This window comes from Sinocyclocheilus rhinocerous, unplaced genomic scaffold, assembly GCF_001515625.1.
Source record: "Sinocyclocheilus rhinocerous isolate Xijiao unplaced genomic scaffold, SAMN03320098_v1.1 scaffold3112, whole genome shotgun sequence".
Classification (NCBI taxonomy): Eukaryota; Metazoa; Chordata; class Actinopteri; order Cypriniformes; family Cyprinidae; genus Sinocyclocheilus; species Sinocyclocheilus rhinocerous.
This window is the reverse complement of record NW_015666205.1, coordinates 50,232-73,965: the sequence shown is the minus strand read 5'-3', so window position 1 is coordinate 73,965 and position 23,734 is coordinate 50,232. Positions and strand designations below refer to the sequence as shown.

Here is a 23,734-nt window from a genome sequence, read left to right as displayed (position 1 = left end):
ATCAAAGCAGCGTAAAAGTATCTAGAGATCGAGGGTATTTTGGTGGATATGATTAATGAGAAATTAAAGATGCAAACAACATACACCCAACCAGAATGTGGTGGTACATAATGGTGTTTTTAATATTTCAGTGGAATGCGAGAAGCTTAATAGCTAATGGTCAAGAGTTAAAAAAATTCATTTCTGATTTGGAAAGTAAACCTGATATAATATGTGTTCAAGAAACATGGCTCAAACCTCAGTTGAATTTTGTTTTACAAGGATATGTGGTAATTCGGAAAGACCGGAAACGTGGAATATGGGTGGAATAAACATATGGCAGGACTTTTACTTTCTGACCCCTGGATTGTCCACCTCTGGATGTAATACAAAATCAAGCTTTGTGCATTTGCTGTGGTGCATTTAGATCTTCTCCGGTGGCTTCATTACAAGTTGAAATGGGAGAATTGCCTCTAGAACAGCGTAGGTTTCAGTTTTAAGATTAAGGTACTGGTCTGGTGTAAAGGGACATCTGGAAAACCATCCAGTTAGACGAATTCTGAAAGATTGTTGAGAATATGAATACAAAGAAATAGCAAGCTTTGGTTGGGTAATAAGGAAGGAGGCAAACAGCTTGGGGTTGAAAGACCAGGAAATTGTCCCTTCTGTTGCTATACCAGCAATTCCTCCTTTGTTGTTCCCTATGCCACTAACAGATTTACAAATTCACAAATTAATTTAAAAAAAGAAATGTTGAGGAACATGCCAGCTGAAGTAGTAGTTCAACAATATATAATAAAAGAGTATTATTCTGCATAATGGGTATTTACAGATGGGTCTAAGGAGCCAGAGTCTGGAAGAACAGCAGCAGCAGTATACGTATATTCCTACATTTAAAATAAAAATTGCAAAAAGATTATCAGATCATGTGTCAGTTTTTACTTCTGAATTATTAGCTATTATATAGCTCTACAGTGGATCGAAGAAGTTCAACCAGAAAGAACTGTGATATGTACCGACTCAATGGCTGCACTCACTAGCCTACAAAGTGGTAAATCTGAAGATCGGTAAGACTTAGTATTTGAAGTTTTACAAAGTTTGTTTAGATGAAGGCAGTTAAGGATAGAGGTAAAATTCCTCTGGGTGCCTGCACATGTGGGTGTGGATGGAAATGAGGAAGTAGACTCTATGCACACTCCACACTCCAGTTCAGTAGGTGGCGGTAATGCACCTTTTTTTCGCTGGTTTGCCAAACCGCCATAAAACGCCAGAAGAAGAAGAAGAAGAAGTAGTAGTTCAAAGTAATTTGCTTCCAAGCAATTGCAATATTGGTTCACAGCAAACATTTGTGCATTGCTGAATCAAACCTTGAAGCAGCAGATGAGCTTACATTTTCTGCTTCTGCTTGTTCAGTTGCTTTGACACAATCTGTATTGTTAAAAGCGCTATATAAATAAAGGTGACTTGACTTGACTTGCTTATAACTCATGATAAATGAACATCATAAAGTGGTCTCGCTTTGCTTTATTGACTGACATTCAGCTATTATAGAACTGTAAAAAAAAAAAAGTCCTTTTGCTTCAAAATTGAGAAAAAGAAAAAAAAAAAAAAGAACGGTATTGGCTCAGGCTTTTAGACATGAACACTAATTTTTCATACTGCAGTGCATGATGGGAGTTTTTACTATGGTGTTACTCAGCATGCATTGCAGCATGAAGCATTTTGTTGATTGTCACCATTGTTGAGATTCATATGGTGGTTCTTGATGTCTGTGTGTGTCTACATATTAGACTTCAAATTTATATATGTATTACATAGATTTAAAATGCATTCACCATAACTATTAAAACAACACTTTGCTTGCAAGCTCTAGTTTTATAAGGTTGATTATGCAAATCCTAAACATAAATAAAAAAAAATAACTATTTTCAGGCCAGCTCATAATGACCATCTCATCATACAGAACCAGCCAGTATCTCCTTACTGTACAACACCTCATGCAGTGTTACAGAGCGAGCTCTAACACAGGAAGTCAAGGGTCAAGAGCCCAACTAAAGCAAACACTGATCTCCATGACGGTGACCATTTTAACCAATAAAACGTCAACATCTGATCCTCTGTAATTCTCAATAACAGCAGGTGTTCATCACTAATGCACAATCATCATTTAATTAGTCACTTAATGATCTCGTTAACTTTAACTCTTTGAGGACTTGGGATTTGACTTGAAGACTTGCTTGTGACTTGAAAGGAATGACTTGGTTCCTTTCAATGACTTGGTTCCTCCTCTGGAGTTCATGGGTGGAATAAACATATGGCATATGACTTTTACTTTCTGAATCCTGGACTTTAAACCTCTGGATACAAAATACTTTTAGGAGAAACATGAAACAAGAATGTAATAGCCCAAATAAAATATTAAAGCCTGAGTTATGAAAGCGAAACCTCTGACATTTCACTGTCAAAATGTTTAACACCCTATTTAAATTAAAAAAAAAATGATAAGCACAACATGGATTTCCTCTGTCATCACAAAATAAGAGTAAAAGAGAATTTGTCAAGGAAACTTAATGTTGTATATACATGTACACACTATCTTACATTAAAGGTGCAATAGGTGATTGTCTCCAGAAACAATTTTTGTTATGCTGGTTGAAAGTCTCTTCACATCCCGATAGCAATTATTAAAGGGGTCATATGATGCTTTTTTAAAGATCATTATTTTGTGTATTTGGTGTAACAGAATATGTTGACATGCTTTAATGTTCAAAAAACACATTATTTTTCAAATACTGTACATTATTGTAGGTCCTCTATGCCCCGCCTCTCTCAAACGCTTCGTTTTCTACAAAGCCCCCTCCTTTGACAAGCGCAGTCCGCTCTGATTGGCCAGCTGACCCAGTGCACTGTGATTGGCCGAACACCACAAGCACGCGTCGAGGATGGCAGGCAAACATCAACAACCCGATCTTTCTTCCTGGTATTGTAGTACTTTTAAAGTTTCCTCACCGGTGAATGAAACATGATGTAGCCCAGCGGTTAATCTAGTCCTCGCGCCAGCTCGTTAGAAGTGAGCTACGTGCATGAACTGTGTTCCGATCGATATGATCCCTACACAGTGTTCATTGCTCCCTACTCCCTGAGCAGGGGAAATCCGTTGAAGTTTACTTCACTTCAGAACATGGGCTGGAATTGGGAACCTGATGTAGCCTATTGTAGTAATGTTGTTTCTGGTCTGTGAGTGTAAATGCGTTCAGGGGGCGTGGCTTTGGACGGCGATTGCAGGGAGGGTGGGACGTTCGCTTTCAGTGCTATCAGGTTAAAGTTAGCATTTTCCAAGATCTCCTATTGTACCTTTAACACTACTAAGCTTGGCCTAAAATCTGTTAAGTAATTGTGCAATGTCATTAACTGATACATCATGTTTTCCTCAGCTCTCTTTTACCTGTAAGATCTGTTTGTTTTTGAACTCATCTTGTGTTATTCTGGTCTCTCCCACACACTTCGGCAGGCGTCTTCTCACAACATCCTCAAGCTTCATCCGGGCGTCTTTAAGCTCATCATCAGTGGAGTACAAGATCTCCTCAAAGATGTGATCTGATGGACAGAGAACATTTTTGACTGAACTGTTTTCTTTGTCTGGTCAAGTCAAGTGAAAACTAACAAGTATAAATTATGACAATAAGTACACCATACATGATTAAGATGCACAGAACAACATTTATTCTTCAAGAACCCTACTCTTGTTTTAAACTGACCTGTTAGTTTGGTCATCTTTGCAACCCTTTCCTTGTTGGACGCTAGTGCTTTCGTGCGCTTTCGTGAGCCACTTAACCTCCTCTGCAGACCACCATCTCGTGAAGGGGTTTCAGTAAATGGTGAGATCTTGGTGATCTTGTCTTCAGCAGCAGAGAGGGCTTCTGTGATTCTAATGAGCCAATCAAAATAATATAAACCAATAAGTAACTTGAGCAATAAGGGGAATTTTTTTTTTTAACTGAGTAAAAACACAAAACCCCACTTGTCTTCAATGATGTTGACAATCTTGTGCTGGTAGGCCTGGCTGTACAGAGTGTACTGGGTTCGAAACATGTCATAAACATTATCAGCCACCTGTGAGAGAAACAGAGCCATGGAATATAAATCACTCAATACTGAATGACAAGTATGATAGTATGAACATTTTATTATGTTTCATCAGTGATTGAGATTGCAATGGGATTATGAAGAAGATTCAGATATTTTTTCTTGTAATGAAGGATGAATATTTATCTAGTAAGTTTTTGTTTTGTAACCAAATGACCAATCACTCAAATATCTTTAATGGGTTATTTATCATATTTCACAGAATGAGTAATGTCAACATTTTGTTTTTATATGGGTGTGGCACTGCTGTGATATCAAAACAGACCTAAAGCAATCAGTTATCCTGAGGTGCAATAAATGGTACCTTGTCTCTGAAGCAGATGTGTTTCCTCCCTTCGACTTCACAGACCCGAGCAGATTTCAGCATGCGTTGATGGTCAAAGCTGTTTGGGATGCCGAGGTAATGACAGTCTCTGAAAAATAAGAGAGAATTTAAAGGGATTCTCAGTACTCTATTGGTTTGTGCAGATTGATATCATATTTGGTTACTGATGTTTTGCCCCCCTGGACCCCCCTAAAGGGACAGAGACCTTACAAAACACTGTAACCCTTTATTATAATTTGCATTAAGAAGTGACTGAATTAATATATTTGAAATTAATCACACATGACAATTTAAGCATTTTTCATTGTAATACTTTTTTTTAATTCTAACAAAGTTAATATAATTATAAAATAGCATCCTCTTAAAATATGATTTATTTACCGTGCAAAATAGTCCCATCTACACACATCAATGCCATTCCATTTATTTATCACAATGTCATACAGGAAAGCCTTGTCCTCAGTCCTCCCCTTCGCTTTCCACTGGACAAATAAAAAATAACTCAAATACTCAACTTACTTAACAATATAACATGCAGACTACTGAATGAAATGGCAGTTTATAAGATTTTATACCTTGCCATCTGTATCAACTCCCTCAATTAACTCCTGAATAAAGGTAAGGTCGTTTTCTTGAATCCTGTCATTCAGTTCTCCATTTCGGTTTAATATAGCCTTAAGTATCAAGAGTGATGCAACCTGATGATATAAAAATAAACAAACACAAATGATAAAACCGAGAAATAATGTAAACTGCAGGCTACATATTATCACAAATGTATAATTGTAGAATTCAGCAGCAGGAGTTGAACATCTAAAATCAGACCTACAATACTGTGTTTCTATTCTTTTTGATTACCACAGAAAGTAATAAGGACCTATCTCTTATTTGTTAAAAAGAAAAGAATGATGATTTATTCCACCACAAATTGACATTTCTGACACCTTACCGTATTTGTCATTTCTGATTTCATGGTGACGTTAAGCATGATGCACTGAATTTAAAGAGAACTTGTAACAAATACACACACACACACACTTACCTTCCAATTTTCACCTACCAAAGAAAATAAACAGGGGTTATTAATATATGTGTTATTAATGATAACACATCAACTGACTTAATTTATTAATAAAAAAAATCAAGCTCTTTTTATTTACTTTTTCCTGTTTTTGCCGGATCCCTTCGTTTGCCCTGTCCACTTCCACCTCTGTCATCTCCAGCAAAGCCTGCGATGTGGATGCGATATTACTCTGTTCCAGAGCATATGCATGACTGCCAGACTTGAGTTGCAGTCTTACTTGCCCTGGGCAAGAGTGAGCACACTTCCGTTCTCCCCAATCAGCACTGCTCTAGTACAAACAAAAAAAACCCCGGAAAGCGGGACGGGAGAGAGGCGTTTTATGGCGGGGATTATGGGATTATGGCGTCTACTGGGTCAGATCGATAGTTAGGCAAATTAAAACTAAAGAAAAACGTCTGCAACTTAAGCTTCGAAATGACAGACAACGAACAAAAGAGTAAAAAAAGAGCTGCGTCACAGCGCATATCAAAAGCTCACGTATCTGTTCTGTTTTCAGTACTGGAGAATAAGATACATTCTTAGATGTTTTTGTTAGTATGTGAACGTTATCTTACACATTTTATCTCCGCAACAGATTAATTTGAAATAAGTTTATGATGCATGTTTGCTATTCCCAATTCAGAAGAGCGCACACACAGCCTGTGTCTGTGAATGCTTCTCATACTCGCTCCTCTCTGCCCCACGCGGCGCGAGCCGTTCATGCTTGCCGCACTCACGCAGCCTGTCTCGTAATGCTCGTTTATACTCGCACCCGGCTCCGCAAGTCTCCATGAGCGCATCTGGCAGTATGGATGAGGCTTGGCGCAACCTGTGTCGACTCGCGCCTGGCTCCGCGTTTAAAACGAATGTAAATTCAGTCTAACTGCTTGCTAATTTCACTTGGATGAAATGAAACATTCAGTACATTTTCCACTTGTTCTTAAAATCCCAAATACTTAAAATGAATAAATCAGCCTATGTAACATATGTAATACGCTAATAATTGACTTAAGAAATACAGTTCTTTATAAAAAATTAAAACAAATATTTTCTGTGAAATTCAGTAAAGTTAATTCTGTAAAAGTAGTTATACCATTATAATCTTGCCTGCTGAAAAAACAAACAAACAATAGAACCCCTCCCAAAACACAAAAAAAATGTATGGATTTCAGGGTTATAATGGGAATTGTATTGGTTTTAATGTAAACTATAACGGTGTCTACTAGTATTTGATGGATTGTATTGGTGGGATGTAATCTGGCAGATGGGAACCAATAGAACAACAGTAATTCCTATTGGAATAATGCCCAAAACAAAAAGGAATGTTGTAATGGTTTAATGGAAACTATAAGAATTTCTGTGATGTTTCTATTGTTCTTTTCAGCAGGGTAATGGTATCCATACTGTGCTGCACATTATTGACAATATTGATCTACTGTTGTTGTAAATTAATTACAGTTTATTACTGTTAAATTACATTTTATGCTGTTTTTTTCCATCTTACATCTTTATCCCTTTAAACCCCACAACAAAATCCTCAGTTTTAAATGAACACTTATAATGTGTCCACACTACAGAGTGAAGCAGTGCTGAAGTTAATAATTCTGTGATTAATTAAGTGCTGATTGATCATTAGTGATGAACAGCTGCTGTTAACAAACAGAATCACTGAAGAAAAGAGAAACACAAGAACTACAACTGACTTCAACCACAGACTTGGATGAAATCAACTCAAAAATAAAAGACGACATTAAATCTCTCAAGATCTGATTAAACAACTTCACAAACCGCATCACCAGCTTCACATTACTAACCAGACTGTGCAACTTACAAACACAGTTACAGCAGTCAGAAAAAAATAAGATGAAAAACTCAACGGTCAAGAGTCCAACTAAAGCAAACCCTGATCGCCATAATGGTGAGGCCAAACTAAACATTCACCAAAACATCTAAACTTCTGTTAATTCTCAAAGAACTTTTGTAGATATATGACAGAAATAAAGTCAGACTGTAATGTGTGAAGCTGGTAATGCTGTGTGTGTGGAGTTGTTTAATCCTCTTCTGGTGTTTTATTTCAGTTGATTTCATCTGAAGTTGTGGCTGTACGTCAACAGTTCTTGTGTTATTCTTTTCTTCAGCGAGTCTGCTTGTTAGCAGCAGCTGCTTCTCATTAGTATTATAAGGCAACTAAAGCAGCTAAACAAAATCTAATATTAAAAACGTAAGGGTCAAGATCCCAACTAATGCAAACACTGACCACTATAATGGTGACAATTTTTTTTATTTTCTCCTTTGGTGATTTTGCTTGTTAACATCAGGTGTCTTCAATAATGGTCAATCATCACTTAATCAGCTAATTATCTCATTAACTTCAACACTGCTTCAGTCTTTATATGAGTCCACACTCAGAGTGTTAAATTAACACTGGGGTATTTTGCTGTGTACATGTCATCTTTAGGGTCCGTCATTCAAAGGCATGGCTTTTTCTATCATTGCTATGCTGATGACGCGCAACTCTACTTCTCATTCCAACCAGATGATCCAACAGTAGCTGTTTGCATTGCAGCCTGTCTGACAGACATTTCTGGCTGGATGAAGGAGCATCACCTTCAACTAAACCTTGCTAAGACAGAACTGCTCATGGTCTCAGCCAACCCAGCACTTCATCACAACCTCTCTATACAGCTAGGTTCGTCAACCATAACTCCTTCCAGGACAGCCAGGAACCTTGGAGTTGTGATGGACGATCGGTTAAGCTTCACAGACCATATTGCTACAACGGCCCAGTCCTGCAGGTTTGCCTTATACAACATTAGACGTTAGGAAGATTAGACCCTTCCAATCAGAGCAGACCACACAACTCCTTGTCCAAGCTCTTGTTCTCTCCAGGCTGGACTATTGTAATGCTCTCTTGGCGGGCCTTCCTGCATGTACTATCAAGCCTCTGCAACTGATCCAGAATGCAGCAGCCAAAGTGGTCATCAACAAGCCGAATAAAGCTCATGTCACACCTTTCTTCATCAGTTTACACTGGCTACCAGTAGCCGCTCGCATCAAATTTAAGGTACTGATGCTTGCCTACAAGACAACCATTGGCGCTGCACCAATATACCTAAACTCGCTAGTTCAGGCCTATGCGCCCTCCAGAAGCTTGCGTTCTGCAAGTGAACGACGCCTCGTGGTGCCATCCCAAAGAGGCACAAAATCACTCTCACGGACTGTCCCCAGCTGGTGGAACGACCATCTGAGCAGCTGAGTCTTTAGCCATTTGCAAAAAAACATCTAAAGACACATCTTTTTCGCCAGCACCTGACCAATTAATATTATCACTTACCTATTTTATTCGGTCTAATTTATTTATATTTAAAAAAAGAAAAAAAAACCTTGCTATGTGCACTGTGCTAGACTAACTGAGACTTGTCACAGCACTTGTATATTGTTGCTCTCTCGTTGTTCTGATTGCTTCTACTTTGTAAGTCACTTTGGATAAAAGCGTCTGCTAAAAGACAATGTATATAACACTGGCATCAGTAAATGAGAAGCAGGTACTTACCACGCTTTAGAGCATCACAGTAGAATCGCTCATACAGATGAGAGAATGGACCGTGGCCTTAAAGATAAAAACATCAAATATACTGAACAACTCATGTTTTATATTCTACCTGAGAACATATTTTATACCATCTATATTTAAATATATGAATCATATCTTATGTGGGAAATATGTCTGACAAAACTTGTAAAGGAGTTCATTTGCAAATGGAATTAAAACACAATATAGATATATTTATAGCATGCATGATGTATTTTTCATTTAGTTGTAGTCTTTTTACTGCTTGAAATATAGCCTTGCTTTGAAATGTTGAAGGTTTGGAAGTCATTTTGAAGAAATTATTTAGACTAGAGCATGTAGAGTCACAGACATCAAGAATCTGCATGTGAAACCTCAACAACGGTGACAATCGACAAAAAATTTCAGATCAGCTCTGATCATTACAAAATCATTATTGTCACCATTGTTGAGATTCATGTGCTGATTCTTGAGGTTTGTGTGAGTCAAAAGGCTTCCATTCAAGATAATTTATTTATAATGATAATTAGTGAATCCCTGACCGTCATAACATCACAAGACTGCTGTAAAAAAAGCAACATTAAAAGCTAACTTATTCAGAGATAATACCCATGATGTGATCAGGCTATTGTGTGATGACTAACTCATCATCAATATGTAACCAGATTTATCTAATCAGAATTTTCACTAACAAGCCCGACTATAGAGAACACTAATCTCCTTCATTATTTTCAATAACACATCAACATCTAAACCTCTGTTAATTGTCAATAAGAAGTTTTGTATGAAAGATAAAAAGTCAGACTGGTTTGTAATAAGTGAAGATGCTGAGATCTAGAGAGATCTGTTAGTGCTTCATGTTCTGTTGCTGCCAGTCATGTGATGCTTAATTAATTAATTAATTACTTACAGTGAAGGTGTTTGATTGTAATAATTTAGGAAATGCCTGTAAATTAGGAGTGTTGTCAGTTTGTTTAAATAAGGAGATTTTACTTAAATTTTAAAAGGTGCCATAGAATGCATTTATACAATATTTTACATTGTTCTCTGATGTCCCCAGAGTGTGTATATGAAGTTTTATCTCAAAATACCCCACAGATATTTTTTTATAGCTTGTTGAAATTGCTACTTTTAGGGCATGAGCCAAAACACGCTGTTTTTTGTGTTTGTCCCCTTTAAATGAAAATGAGCTGGTGCTCCCGCCTCCCTTTTCAGAAGAGTGCGGAGCTTCAAGAGCTCATGCTCGCAGGCATACCGGTGTTACATTTTAACTGGTGGTGACCTCAAATTGCTTCCAAATGCAATTTTTAACTACCACATTTCTATTTACGATCATTCTGGTAGCACGTGAAGGCAGCATTAGCGAAAACAGGCAGAGACAATGGTAGCTTTAGCAACATTAGTCTTACAGAGAGCCAAGAAGCTCTTTTGGAAAACAAAATATGACGCGTGATGCTTACTTTGTCTGGAGTCTGGACGTTTGCGCACGAAGCGTTGGTATCGATCCCTCTTTCAGAAGCAATCTTTGCACAACTCCAGCTCTGAACTGACCCTCGTTTGTGAGGCAGTCTGGTGTAAAATGTTAGCACAAACGTATAGAACTTTTCAGTTTTTTTTTTTCCTTCGAAAATTAAATTTAACCGTGTCCTCCGCTGTCTATGGAGACTCCTATGTTCGTTGGTGCATCCCAACACACGACACTTTTAATTGCTCTTTGGCGCTGACATTGTACCTCCAGCAGCTACAGCAAGAAAACAGTAATGGCGGACCGCTGCTTCTCACTCAGGGCAGAGAGCATCACAAATGGGCGGGACTTTCCCCGACTATGATGTCATAGTAGTGAGAAATCTGGAAATGCTAGTGTGGAGAGACTGTTTATGATTTATTGGGATTGTAAAACAATGAGTGGGTGGATTTTTACCATTATAGGCGGATTGTTTTCACACACTGCGGCCACACAACTGTGTTCAAACACCTTATAAAAGTGATTTTTGCATTCTATGGCACCTTTAAGGTTTTTGTTTGGCACCCTGTGCTGGCAGTCATTTGACCGTTTTTTTGTCTTTTGTTTTTCATGAAGGTGTTTGATCATAAAAAAAAATCAGGAAATACCTGTAAAATAACTGTTTGTCAGCTTATTTAAATAAGGAGATTTTACTGTTTTGTTATTGTATTACAGATTATTTTTGTAATTTTACATACATTTGTTTGTAATTTAAGAAAACAGAAAACACACTGTATAAAAATGCAGTAGTTTCTCTGTATAAAAAATGTGAATTACTGTAATTTGTCATTAATGTCATAATACTTAAAATAACAGCCAAGTAGTTAATTCAGAGATAATTGAGTTTTGAGTGCAATTCAAAATAAAAGAAAACCTGGAAAAAAAACAAAAACTAATTTTTTTTTTACAGTGTATATTTTTGTCACTCACCTAAATTGTAGCACAGAGCAGCAATCTGGACACACAGGACATCTTTTTCATCAATGCCGAGATCCTCTTGTTTTTCTTTCAGAATGTTGATCATCCGTCCTGCTAAATAGGCCATCCTGCAACACACAGAACAGACATCATTTGAAACAAAACACAGAGCAAATTCAACATTCAACAGTGAAACACGTTCATTTAAATATTCATTTATGACAATTAAGATGTTAATGTAGATATAGGATATATTTTAGAATATAGTGTTCCAAGTTTCAAAACAATATTGAGATGAGTTTTAATATTTATGGAAAGTTGGAAATAGGTTGGACATTACATCATAAAAATACTGTGAATAATACATTTTATAAACAGAAAACAGATGCAAACAACTTCATTTATTTGTGCAAATTCTAGATGCAAATTTACCAGTTAGTTGTGAATTGTATCAAACAAAACAACCTCCCTTGGTTTATCACCCAACCACCGTGCACAGTAAAATCCCTAGTGTTAAATTAACACTGCTCGGAGCAAATATGGTCCCACTCTACAAGAGTGTTAAAGTAACACTGAAGCAGTGTTAAAGTTAATGAGATGATTATGTGATTAATTAAGTGCTGATTGAGCATTAGTGATGAACAGCTGCTGTTAACAAGCAGAATCACTGAAGAAAAGAGAAACACAAGAACTACAACTGACTTCAGCCACAGCCTTAGATGACATTAGGCATTTATGCTCCAAGCAGTGTTAATTTAACACTCAGGATTTTACTGTGTGGAGACGTCAATAATGTAGTAAATATGGAGGGAAGAGATACTGAATATTTGATCACCAACACATTTGCAAAGCTCCTTTTTGAGCAGCAGCTCAAAATAAAATAAAAAATAAAAATAAAAAAAAGAAGAAGACCCACGTATAGGCTGGACATAAAACTCTTCATTAGATGGCCGAACATGCTGTTTTAGAACAGAATTATTTAGCAAAACCGAGTGGCTAACTTAAATTAATGATGAATAAGCCTTAATTGATGAATTGAAGAAGACAGGAATATTCTATGACAGAGTCACAGACACGTTTGCTGCTAAAAAGGAGAGGAGGATGGATTTTTCTTCAAGTAATAGGTGAGCGAAATTTTAAATATTTTGTCTTGTTGTATAAGTATAATGTCATTTTCATACATAAATGCAACCAAAATAAGGTTTTCATTGAGAGGTTAAGAAAAGAAAAGAAAAAAACCAAATCTTCGATTTTAAAATCCATGATAACATCCACTGTTCAGAAATGCCTAATTTTGGCTTTAAAAAAATACCAGTTTGCAATAAAAACTTGATGAAAAATGTAAAAGGTATGTATTGATCATCTATCAGGACATTTTTCAAGAGATCTAAAATACCATAATAAAATACTAAATAATTTTTCAAGGCACTGTAAAAGGTTTTAAGCTTAAAATCATGTACTCTATATCAATCTTGTACTTGCACCTTACCCAAGTGAATGCTCAAATCGAGTATGAGTGGCTCCAGGATAGACCAGATATGCTCCCCCCAGCTGTTTGATGTGACGGAGTCTCTGAAACTCAGGAGTGTCAATGATCTTTATCAGAGGAGGGTCCAGCTCTATTTGACCATAAATGGGGTCATTGAAGATCTAAAGGATACAAAAGGGCAAATATAAGCTTAGAAGCCTAGAACACTTGAATTGGGGCCTACAGCAGAAGTAAAACTCACTGACATAGTATGAACATGCTGTTCATTATAATTTACAACAGTTTTCAGCAGAGGACAGAACCCGTGTTTTGTGGATAAGGAAATCCAGGCGAAAAAATTGTAGTCCATTGTGTGTGTCCATTGTGTACTTAAAGGTGGGGTAAGCGATTTTTCAAAAACGCTTTAGAAAACTGATTCGGGCCGACTAGCAAAACAAACTTGTAGCCAATCAGCAGTACGGGGTGTGTCTACTCGTGATGTGGAGGAGAGAGTGCTCAGTGCACAGGACGGACATTAACGAGCCGAGCGGCGGATAAAAAACAAAAGAGGAAAACGTCTGCGGGACAAAAGAAGGCTTAAGGCAAGAAGTAGGACCCGTGTAAATATCGGATCAGCTTTCCAGCGCTGGAGAGAACTCAAGGAGCGGAAGGCCTGCGATCGGATGCCGAGGTTGCTCTGTTTCTTTTCGATAGGTGAGTAACACCGTGTCTACACGCACCGCAACAGCTAAAGTCTGTCTAGTACACTGGACGCGACAAAACGACCGTTGAAAATCATTTGAAAGTTGTGTCATTATGTCATGATTAGAACGCAGCAGCAGTTTTCTTTCGGAGATTTGTCGTGCCGTGCCGCGCCGCATCCAGTGTAGACCATAGATATGTATATATATCTATGGTGTAGACAGCATCACTGATTATAATGAGTTCTATAGTATTTTGTCGCGCCGCGCCACTCGCGTCTGGTGTAGACACGGTGTAACACTGGTTTTGCTTTGTTTTACAGAACTAATCGTTGCCTGGGTTGCGTACGTATATGTGGGGCGGAGCTATCAAAATAGGGGCGAGACCCTTTTGGGGTAGGGGCGTGTTTGTTTTGGTGATTTCAAATGTCAACATTGGCTACCAGAAATCGCTTACCCCACCTTTAAAGGGGTCATGAACTGCCTCTGGTTTTGTATTTTTTTTATTCATCTGAACGCTCTGTTTGAATAGGCATGGCAGATTGTAGACTCGGAAGTAAACACCCACTGCTATGATTGGCTAACAGTGTACATTCATTCCTCATAGATGGACGCCGCTGTGATTTAGGTCAAAAATGCATAAATAACATATCAAGCGAACTGTAATAATAGACAAAGCAATAGTGACCACGTAATAAAAACAGTTAGGCCGCGTGTCCACCAAAGCATTTTTTGCCAAGCAATATTAACTTCTCCATTGTTGTTCAGCCGCAGTAAAGTCAGTAGTCCCGCCCCTCCTCCACTGTGATTGGTTAGCTGACTAGAAAGTGACAGTGATGAGCGCAGCGTTTTACCCAAAGTTGAACATTCTTCAACTCTCGGCACCGAGGAAAAAACGCCCGAACTCTCAGCGCTCAGCACAAAAAAGACGCTCAGCACTCGGCACGCTCCTGGCATTTTAAAAAACCCGGCGCTCCCATTGAGAACAATTGAAAAAATATGCCAGCCTTGGGAAAAAACGCTTTGGTGGACACGCGGCCTTAGTCTGCACGGCATTGTCTTTTAGTTTCAATCTTTCTGAAAATCCTGCGTTGAATTGTACCTTGTTTGTAAACGAATTCAAAATAAAATGAAGTGAACAAAGGACCAAGTTCTTACTGACTGTTCTTACAAACACTGTTTTTTTTCCCACAGCTTGGCACCGCACAGCGTCTTGTTGTCTTCAGAGCATCTTTATCGTTTGGTTTCTGTTTTTATAGTACAATGACCTCTTATATGTCAAAAGATCAAGGGAATTTTGGTTTCTCAGTTCACGGCCTCTTTAAAGTGCTCTATGTTCATGCAATAATTTTGTACTTAACATACTAAAAATTATTTTTTTTGTACTTAAGAAAATCTTAAGATCATTTAAGTGTGCTCAAACGTGCTATTTTGGGACACCATGAAAATGAACTAAAATGTGCTTTTAACATACCATCTCTGTATTTAAAAAAAAAAAAGTATTTAGTTACCACTTGTAGTACACTAGAACCCATCTTTCATACACTAGTGGGTTCAAGTGTACTACAAGTGGTAACTAAATACATTTTTTAATACATCTCTAACCAGTCCCTCCAGGGACACAGAGAGTTCTGCTGCTTTGATCCAGAATGCAATGCCTTCTGGGCCATTCAGCAGGATTCCCCACCGCTGCACCACCACGGGTATGTCGACTGTCCCTTTGGTGCCACTCGTACGGAGTTTGGGGGTGTGGCTTGCACTACCAGTCCCGCTGGCTCGGACAGTTCGACTTAGCTACATGATTCAGTTTGCCAGGCAACCCCCCACCCACTGGGCAAAGTTAAGTCCACTGGACGTCTTTGCACACGTTGGACGTCCACTGAGGAGCCAGAATTAAAGTTTTTATGACGTCTTTTTTTGACGTGTTCTGCGCGTCCGATATAGACGTTCATGGAAACTCTGTACAGGTTAAAAACTAGTTCAAAAGTAGTTTACACTTTAGATTAGGGGATGCAGAAAGCTTTGTAAATGATTTATTCATGCGTTTACACAACAGGTTTTGAATACTTTGTAGTGTGTACTGCATTGTAAGGGCTGACTGGTGAGGGTGTAGACAGATGTCTTCTCTGACACACATGGAGTATTTTAAAGCTGTGCACTTGAGTGGAGGGTTAAACTGGTTCACATTATGACTACATCCCACACACTCCACACAGAACACAAGTCTGTTCTGATGAGAGAAAGGGTTTAAGACAACCCACTGGAATCCCCTGACTGTCAGTCATTTACACATGTTTATTCACTTGACAGCAAACAATTTATTATTATTTTTTTTTAAATTGTTTTGGCATAATTGCATTTTTGGGCTTTTTATCAGACCAGCTTACAACTTTAACGAAACATACATAAATTATATACTGATCATTTACAAATGGTTTAATCATCATTTGTTTATGATTAACAAATGTTTATTGAGACAATAGTACAATGTTGAGAAAGGGTTTAACACAACCCCCTGGAATCCCGACTGTCAGTCATTTACACATGTTTATTCACTTGACAGCAAACAATTTATTATTATTTTTTTTTAAATTGTTTTGGCATAATTGCATTTTTGGGCTTTTTATCAGACCAGCTTACAACTTTAACGAAACATACATAAATTATATACTGATCATTTACAAATGGTTTAATCATCATTTGTTTATGATTAACAAATGTTTATTGAGACAATAGTACAATGTTGACATTTCAATGATTTATAAGTGATTAATAATATATTAACTAGTAGCTATACTGAAAAAACGATTAATTGAATTTACTAAATTTTTTTAAGTGGTTGCAATCAATTTATTTTAGCTACATTTAAATAAATATATTTAGTTGACTAACTTTCAACATTTTTTTTATTTAAATGTAGCTAAAATTAATTGTTTGCAACCACTTACCTTAAAAAAAATTATCATTTGTTTCAGTGTATTAACTATTTACTAAGGATCTGTTTAATTATTTCATGTTATTTTTTAAGATAACTTACGACAGATTTGTAAATCGTTAGCATATTACTTAATAATCATTTGTGAACATTTTGTAAATGATTAGTTACTCATCTAATCACTTGTAAATTATTTCTAACTTAATCTACAAAACATAGATAAAAATATTAACATATCACTTATTAATCATTTATGAACGAATAGTCATGTTTTGTAAATGATTAGTTCATCATTAACTGACTACTTGTAAATGACTTGTAAATGAATTAACAAAACATACACAAATTGTTAGCATATCACTTATTAATGACTTATAAATGTTTTGTAAATGATTAGTTCATCATTAACTAATCACTTATAAATGACTTGCAACTGAACGTTATTATAAAGTGATACCTAGATCGGTCTCATTGCTGAACATTCTGATGCACAACAGCTGCAGTCCCATCATCCAGGTGAGTTGAGAAGTCTATCAACACATTCTGAGTTTAACACCCGAAGCCTACTTAATATTTCACGTTAAGATTAACCTTTTTCTTTTTTGAATTTAAGTGACTTTTTTTACCTTGCCTAAGGAAGGTTGGTAGTTTTGTGATCGCTCTCTGACAGTCTCCTCTGCTTTTCCTGTGAAAAAAACAAACAAAAAAACAGGTACTTTGGTGTAAGAAATATGTTATTGTGTTTCAGTATATCTATTTTAACAAACACTGACCTTATGGTTGTTTTGGGACTTGAACACAATATATTTTACTACAGCATGTGTTAAAAATATCTACAACATGCCATAGTTGCCAACATGCCAAAATAAATTCCCATAACAAGTAATGTGTTCCACGACAAGTTTACTATAGTAAAATGTAGTAGTTTGAGTACTTTAAACAACCTTCTAATTTATGTTAGTGCATGTCTGTTTTTTGTTCTGTTCCTCTTCAGCCTTTTCAGATTGTGGGGCTGTTTTAAAAGTGAAAGTGATCCAAGTGCACACACACAGCAGTAAGTAGTGAAAACACACCTGGCGCAGTGGGCAGCCATTTTTGCTGCGGCGCCCAGGGAGCAGTTGGGGGTTCGGTGCCCCCAAGGACACCTCGGTCATGGTATTGAGGATGGAAGAGAGCGTTGATCATTCCCTGCAACATCACACTGACTGAAACTCGAAGACCTCAACCGAATTCAAATTTGCCTTGCTCCGCAGCCAGGACAATTCCAATCGGACTACCAGCAGGTTAAACAAGCCAAACAAACAAATCATAAAAGAATTCTCAGACCCAGAGTCTGGACACAGACTAAACGCTGCCCTAGCCACCAAACAGGGCCGGCATGAAACTCCCCATGCTTACTACCACAGACTTTGACAAGCTTACTTCGGAGCTCGCAATGCACCCTGTATGGAAGAGGATACCAGCTTCAAGAGTCTTTTCCTCCAAAACCTTCATCCTATTGCAAGTCACCAGTAATTAACTTTGAAACAAACACATTGCCCACAGAAAATGACTGCTTCCCATTAATTCAAAGAAAATCCTTTCTATGACTCAACATGCATATCCCCAGTATATTGTGTGTATTATAACTGTTTTTTGTATATTGTCTTTTGTACTGTATACTGTTTTATGCATGATAAAACCACTGGTTAGTGTAACCTCGCATATACAATTTTTGGTATCTACAATTTCGTAGTTTGATTATCTAAATGATAGTGTATATTATGCAACATAAAAGTATTATATAAAAATCTTTAATAGTTTTTGCATCAACACCTAATCCAGTTACATATTAAAAAAATACCACGTTTGAAGACAAAGGGTCATAAACTTTCCCGCAAAAATTACCAATGAACCCCTGGAGGTTTGACCTCCATAGAAGTTAAAAGACCTCACTAGTCCATGACCACGCACTCTTCGTCTTCTCCTCTTCTTCTTTGTATTCTGGTTGCTACAGGCAATGACTACAGTCATGTCTTAATTTTTCACCCGGAAGAGAACTCTCCCAATCACCACCAACTCAGAATAAATCTTTGAAGTTGTAGTCACACTTCAAACCCAGTAAAACGTGATCGCTATTCCAACACCATCAAACTTCAAACTAGGTCAAACAAGGCTTGGTCAAACTACTAAATCTGCTACAGTTAATTCTGGCAGCTGAGGTAAATAATTATAATTAATTGCAATTATTTATATACATTTCCCTTTTGAGCTAAGTTGCTAGATTTGTGTTTGAACTGATTTTGAGGATGGTTAAAAGCATCTGCTATATATGAAAATACATAAAAAGGTAGAAAAGTAAAGAGGCAGGCACAAAGACAACACAGATGATGCTTTACTACAAATGCATAGAAATGCAGTTACCTGAATCAATGAACTCATTTTTCTTGCACCACTCATGGAAGCTCTCCTCTGCTTTCTGCTGGACCTTCTGATAACTGACATCAGTTTTATTGTAGTACACCCTCACGAGATATTCATGAAACCTTTTTGGCTTGAGACTGGATACCTGCAAGACCAAGAGAAACCAAACCAAGCTTTTAACCAAGCTTTTCTCTGACCAGGAATATGCTTTACTTGCACAGAGATGAATTTAGGTATGTGCACTACAAACTACAGCAATCTAAATAGCCTTTGCTCAAAACCATTCATTCCAGTAAGGATAACATTTATTCATTTCAAATAAAATAAAATCTCTTTATTGTCACACATCGTGTACACAAGTATACTGATGGTGAAATTCTTAGGTACAAGACTCTGTGCCATGGCAGTACAAGCAACAAGATATGACAAATTAACAATATACATAAATAACAATATACACATTTTACACAATATACAATAGACAATTGTACACAATATACACATTTCCATAATATACACATAGTATACAGTATACTCAAGAGACATAAATGTATGTATAGCTTTTAAATATGACTTACAGTGATATATACTGTAGTGTTTTACTGTGAAGTTCAGTGCAGTAGTTAGTGCAGAAGAGAAGATGGAGCTGCATGTGTTCTATGCTATGCAGTGCAAGGCATGCTACAGTGCTGTCAGAGTCAGTGTGGCTGGTGTGTAGATGGTATCCAGTGTGAGGGGTAGGGGTAGGTGGGTGATTATCGTTTTGATATCTGGAGTTCAGCAGTCTGATGGCCTGCGAGAAGAAGCTGTCTCGCGTTCTGCTGGTTCGGGTCCTGATGCTGCAGTACCGTCTGCCTGATGGTAGTAGCGAGAAGAGTTCAAGGAGTCTCTGATGATCTTCTGTGCTTTTCTCGCACATCTCTGGTTGTAGATGTCATGGAGGGAGGGAAGCTCACCTCCGACGATGTGCTGGGCCATCTGAACTATTCTCTGCAGGGCTTTCCGGTTGAGAGTGGTGCAGTTCCTGTACCAGGCGGTGATGCAGCCAGTCAGGATGCTCTCCACAGTGCAACTGTAGAACTGTCTGAGGATTTTTGAGCTCAGACCAAATTTCTTCAGTTGCCTGAGGAAGAAGAGATGCTGGTGGGCCTTCCTCACTCCTGACTGTGTGTGAGAAGTCCAGGTGAGGTCCTCTGTGATGTGAATGCCGAGGAACTTGAAGCTGCTGACCCGCTCCACTGGAGTCCCGTCGATGGTGATGGAGGAATGCTCACTGGTCCGTCTCCTGAAATCCACCACCAGCTCCTTGGTCTTATTGATGTTCAGAGAGAGGTTGTTGTTGTGGCACCAGTTAGTCAGGGTGCGCACCTCTTCTCTGTAGGCTGATTCATCATTGTCGGTGATCAGACCTACCACCATTGCGCCATCCGCAAATTTGATGATGACGTTGGAGCTGTGCATGGCTACACAGTCATGCGTGTACACGGAGTACAGGAGAGGACTGAGAACACAGCCCTGAGGGGCTCCAGTGTTGAGGGTCAGTGGGGTGGAGATGTTGCTGCCAACTCTGACCACCTGCCGTCTGCCTGTCAGGAAGTCCAGGATCCAGCTGCACAGAGAACTGTTCAGACCCAGAGCCTGGAGTTTCACCACAAGCTTAGAGAGCACTATGGTATTAAACGCTGAGCTGTAGTCAACAAACAACATTCGCACATATGTGTTCCTCAAGATGGGAAAGGGCAGTGTGCAGGATGAAGGCAATTGCATCATCAGCGGAGCGGTTATTGCGGTTGGCGAACTGCAGTGGGTCGAATGATGCTGGTAATGCTTCTCAAAGCAATTTTATGTTTGTATTGGCGTTTTGCGGTCTTGTTGGTTTTGCGGAGGACATAGCTGGCTTGCTTATAATCATCCGCATTACCGGAGTTAAAGGTGGAGGTTTGAGCGTTGAGAGCCGCGCGAACATCAGCGTTAATCCACAGTTTCTGATTCGGGTAGGTTTTGATTGTTTTGGTCGGTACAATGTCTTCTATGCACTTCCTTATGAAGCACGTGTCTGTGTAAACATCAATGTCGCCATCGGATGCAGCCCGGAACATATCCCAGTCGACGTAATCAAAACAGTCCCGTAACATAGAATTCGATTGGTCTGACCAAAGCTGAATCATCCTGAGGGCAGGTGTTTCCCGTTTCAACTTCTGCCTGTAAGCAGGCAGGAGCAGAACGGAAGAGTGATCTAATTTGACTAGAGGTGGCTGGGGGAGAGACTTGTAGGCATTCTGGAAGGGGGAGTAACAGTGGTCCAGAATCCGATCTCCACGTGTGTTGCATGATATGTGCTGGAATAATTTTGGTGCAATCCTCCTAAGATCGGCTTTGTTGAAATCCCCGGTTAAAATAAACGCAGCGTCAGGGTGCATGGTCTCCTGTTTGCATAACTGCCCATACAGTTCCTTGAGTGCTGCATCTGTGTCGGCCTGAGGGGGGATGTAAACAGCTGTAATGATGACCGCTGTGAATTCCCTCGGTAACCAAACCGGCCGGCACAGAAGCGTGAGGTATTCCAGGTCAGGAGAACAAAGAGATTGTATAGGATGTACATTCCTCCGATCGCACCATGAGTTGTTGATCATGAAGCATACACCTCCTCCTTTGCTTTTCCCTGAGAGATCCGGTATTCTATCCGCGCGATGCACGGAGAATCCCGTGGGCTCGATGGCAAAGTCTGGTACCTCTCGAGACATCCAGGTTTCTGTGAGGCAAATAATAGAGCAGTCCCTGATCTCATGCTGGAAAGAAATCCACGCTCTCAGTTCACAGAGTTTATTGTCCAGGGAACTGGACATTAGCCAGTAGGATACTTGGTAGCGGTGGTCGATCTGTGCAACGTCTTAATCTGACGAGGACGCTGGCTCTCTTTCCTCTCCTCTGGCTCCGTTTTCAATGTCGCGGTCAGGCGGCCCAAACAAAGGGCTACGCAGTGTTGTTTGTAAACAACGGGTTGGTGTTGAGGAATTTAAAGTCCAGTTTGCGGTGAGTAACTGTAGAACCGATATCCAGAAGTGTTTGTCTGTTGTAAACAATTAGGCAGACAACATCCAGAACAAGAAACATCCAAATTACATACAAAACAAACAAAAAGCTGCCCGTTTGGGTTGGAGCTCGCAACACGGCAGCCATACTCGGCGCCATCTTGATTAAAGGTGCACTAAGCGATTTTTGCCAAACAATGTTGATATTTGAAAGCACCAAAACAAACACGCCAATAGGACCTCGCCCTTATTTTGATATCTCTGCCCCACACATACGTACACAACCCTGGCATAATGACGATCGCGGAAACAAGTGAAGATGACACACAAGCATATAAAAAAAAAAGCCATCACAGATAAGTTGTGTGAAACGAAGCAAAATCAACGTTAACTTACCAATCAAGAAGAAACAACGCAACCTCGGCGTCCGATTCGAGCCCTTCCCACTCCTTGAGTTCTCTCCAGCGCTGGAAAGCTGCTCCGATATTTGCACGTGTCCTACCTCTTGCCTGATCGTAACCCTTCTTTTTAATGTTTTGTTTCTCTGATATTTTCCTCTTTTTTTATCTGCCATCACTCTCTATCTATAGGATCGCGCAAACAAGTGAAGATGACACACAAGCATATAAAAAAAAAAGCCATCACAGATAAGTTGTGTGAAACGAAGCAAAATCAACGTTAACTTACCAATCAAGAAGAAACAACGCAACCTCGGCGTCCGATTCGAGCCCTTCCCACTCCTTGAGTTCTCTCCAGCGCTGGAAAGCTGCTCCGATATTTGCACGTGTCCTACCTCTTGCCTGATCGTAACCCTTCTTTTTAATGTTTTGTTTCTCTGATATTTTCCTCTTTTTTTATCTGCCATCACTCTCTATCTATAGTCGATCTGATAATATCTGTCCTGTGCACTCAAATTAAGCGCTCTCTTCAAGACACGCCCTCTTACTGCTGATTGGCTACAAGTGTGTTTTGGGACATGGTCCGACACTGTGGTCAAAAGTGTTTTTTCAAAAATCGCTTAGTGCACCTTTAAAGGGGTCATCGGATGCCTATTTTCCACAAGTTGATATGATTCTTTAGGTTCTTAATGAAAAGTCTGTAACATAGTTTGGTTATAATTTCCTCAATGGTAGTGTAAAAAACACCTTTTTACCCTGTCAAAAACAGCTCTTTTCAGAGCAAGCCGTTTTGTAGCATTTTCCTTTAAATGTTAATGAGCTCTGCTGACCCCGCCCCTCTCTTCCGAGCTGCTCTCAGAGAGACCGTTTACTTTAGCCGCATTCATCGTGAAACTTGCTAATTAGCACATTATTAGGAAAGGCGATTTGCAAAGATTCATTAAAAAACCTTATACTCACTTCTTCTGTAGGTGAGACTGGATCACGAATGATTTGCGTGTGAACATAGACGCATTTAGGCAGATCGGGGGAGCATTCCCTTCAGAAACAAACTTAATACACTGCATCTTCAGCGGCTCAGATGTCGTGAGTAAATGATGACTGCTATGTTCATTATTACATCCAACAACAGAACACCTCAATCACCTCCAAGGAGTCATTCTTGTCTACATCTACTCCTGCAGTGTAACAATGGCGGACTGATGACAGCTCACTCAGGGCGGGTCTAAGGTAAGACGCCAGTCCAGTCTGTGCTGAAACGCTACTGTCAATCAAACTATCGTGGGAGGGG

General features: G+C 38.9%; 1 protein-coding gene across 1 annotated transcript in view; it reads right to left on the bottom strand.

The window, feature by feature from the left end:
• Nucleotides 1-23,734, bottom strand: part of LOC107732182 (uncharacterized) — a 54,874-nt gene that overhangs the window by 2,991 nt on the left and 28,149 nt on the right. Inside the window, exons 16-29 of the mRNA XM_016543458.1 lie at nucleotides 19,014-19,158; nucleotides 17,237-17,295; nucleotides 12,996-13,156; nucleotides 11,519-11,634; nucleotides 9,067-9,123; nucleotides 5,611-5,681; nucleotides 5,493-5,506; nucleotides 5,395-5,413; nucleotides 5,026-5,148; nucleotides 4,832-4,932; nucleotides 4,430-4,538; nucleotides 4,001-4,092; nucleotides 3,738-3,907; nucleotides 3,425-3,576 (exon numbers count right to left, since the gene is read on the bottom strand). Of these exons, the coding sequence (XP_016398944.1) occupies nucleotides 3,425-3,576; nucleotides 3,738-3,907; nucleotides 4,001-4,092; nucleotides 4,430-4,538; nucleotides 4,832-4,932; nucleotides 5,026-5,148; nucleotides 5,395-5,413; nucleotides 5,493-5,506; nucleotides 5,611-5,681; nucleotides 9,067-9,123; nucleotides 11,519-11,634; nucleotides 12,996-13,156; nucleotides 17,237-17,295; nucleotides 19,014-19,158 (1,389 nt within the window). The remainder of the gene's footprint in view (nucleotides 1-3,424; nucleotides 3,577-3,737; nucleotides 3,908-4,000; nucleotides 4,093-4,429; nucleotides 4,539-4,831; nucleotides 4,933-5,025; nucleotides 5,149-5,394; nucleotides 5,414-5,492; nucleotides 5,507-5,610; nucleotides 5,682-9,066; nucleotides 9,124-11,518; nucleotides 11,635-12,995; nucleotides 13,157-17,236; nucleotides 17,296-19,013; nucleotides 19,159-23,734) is intronic.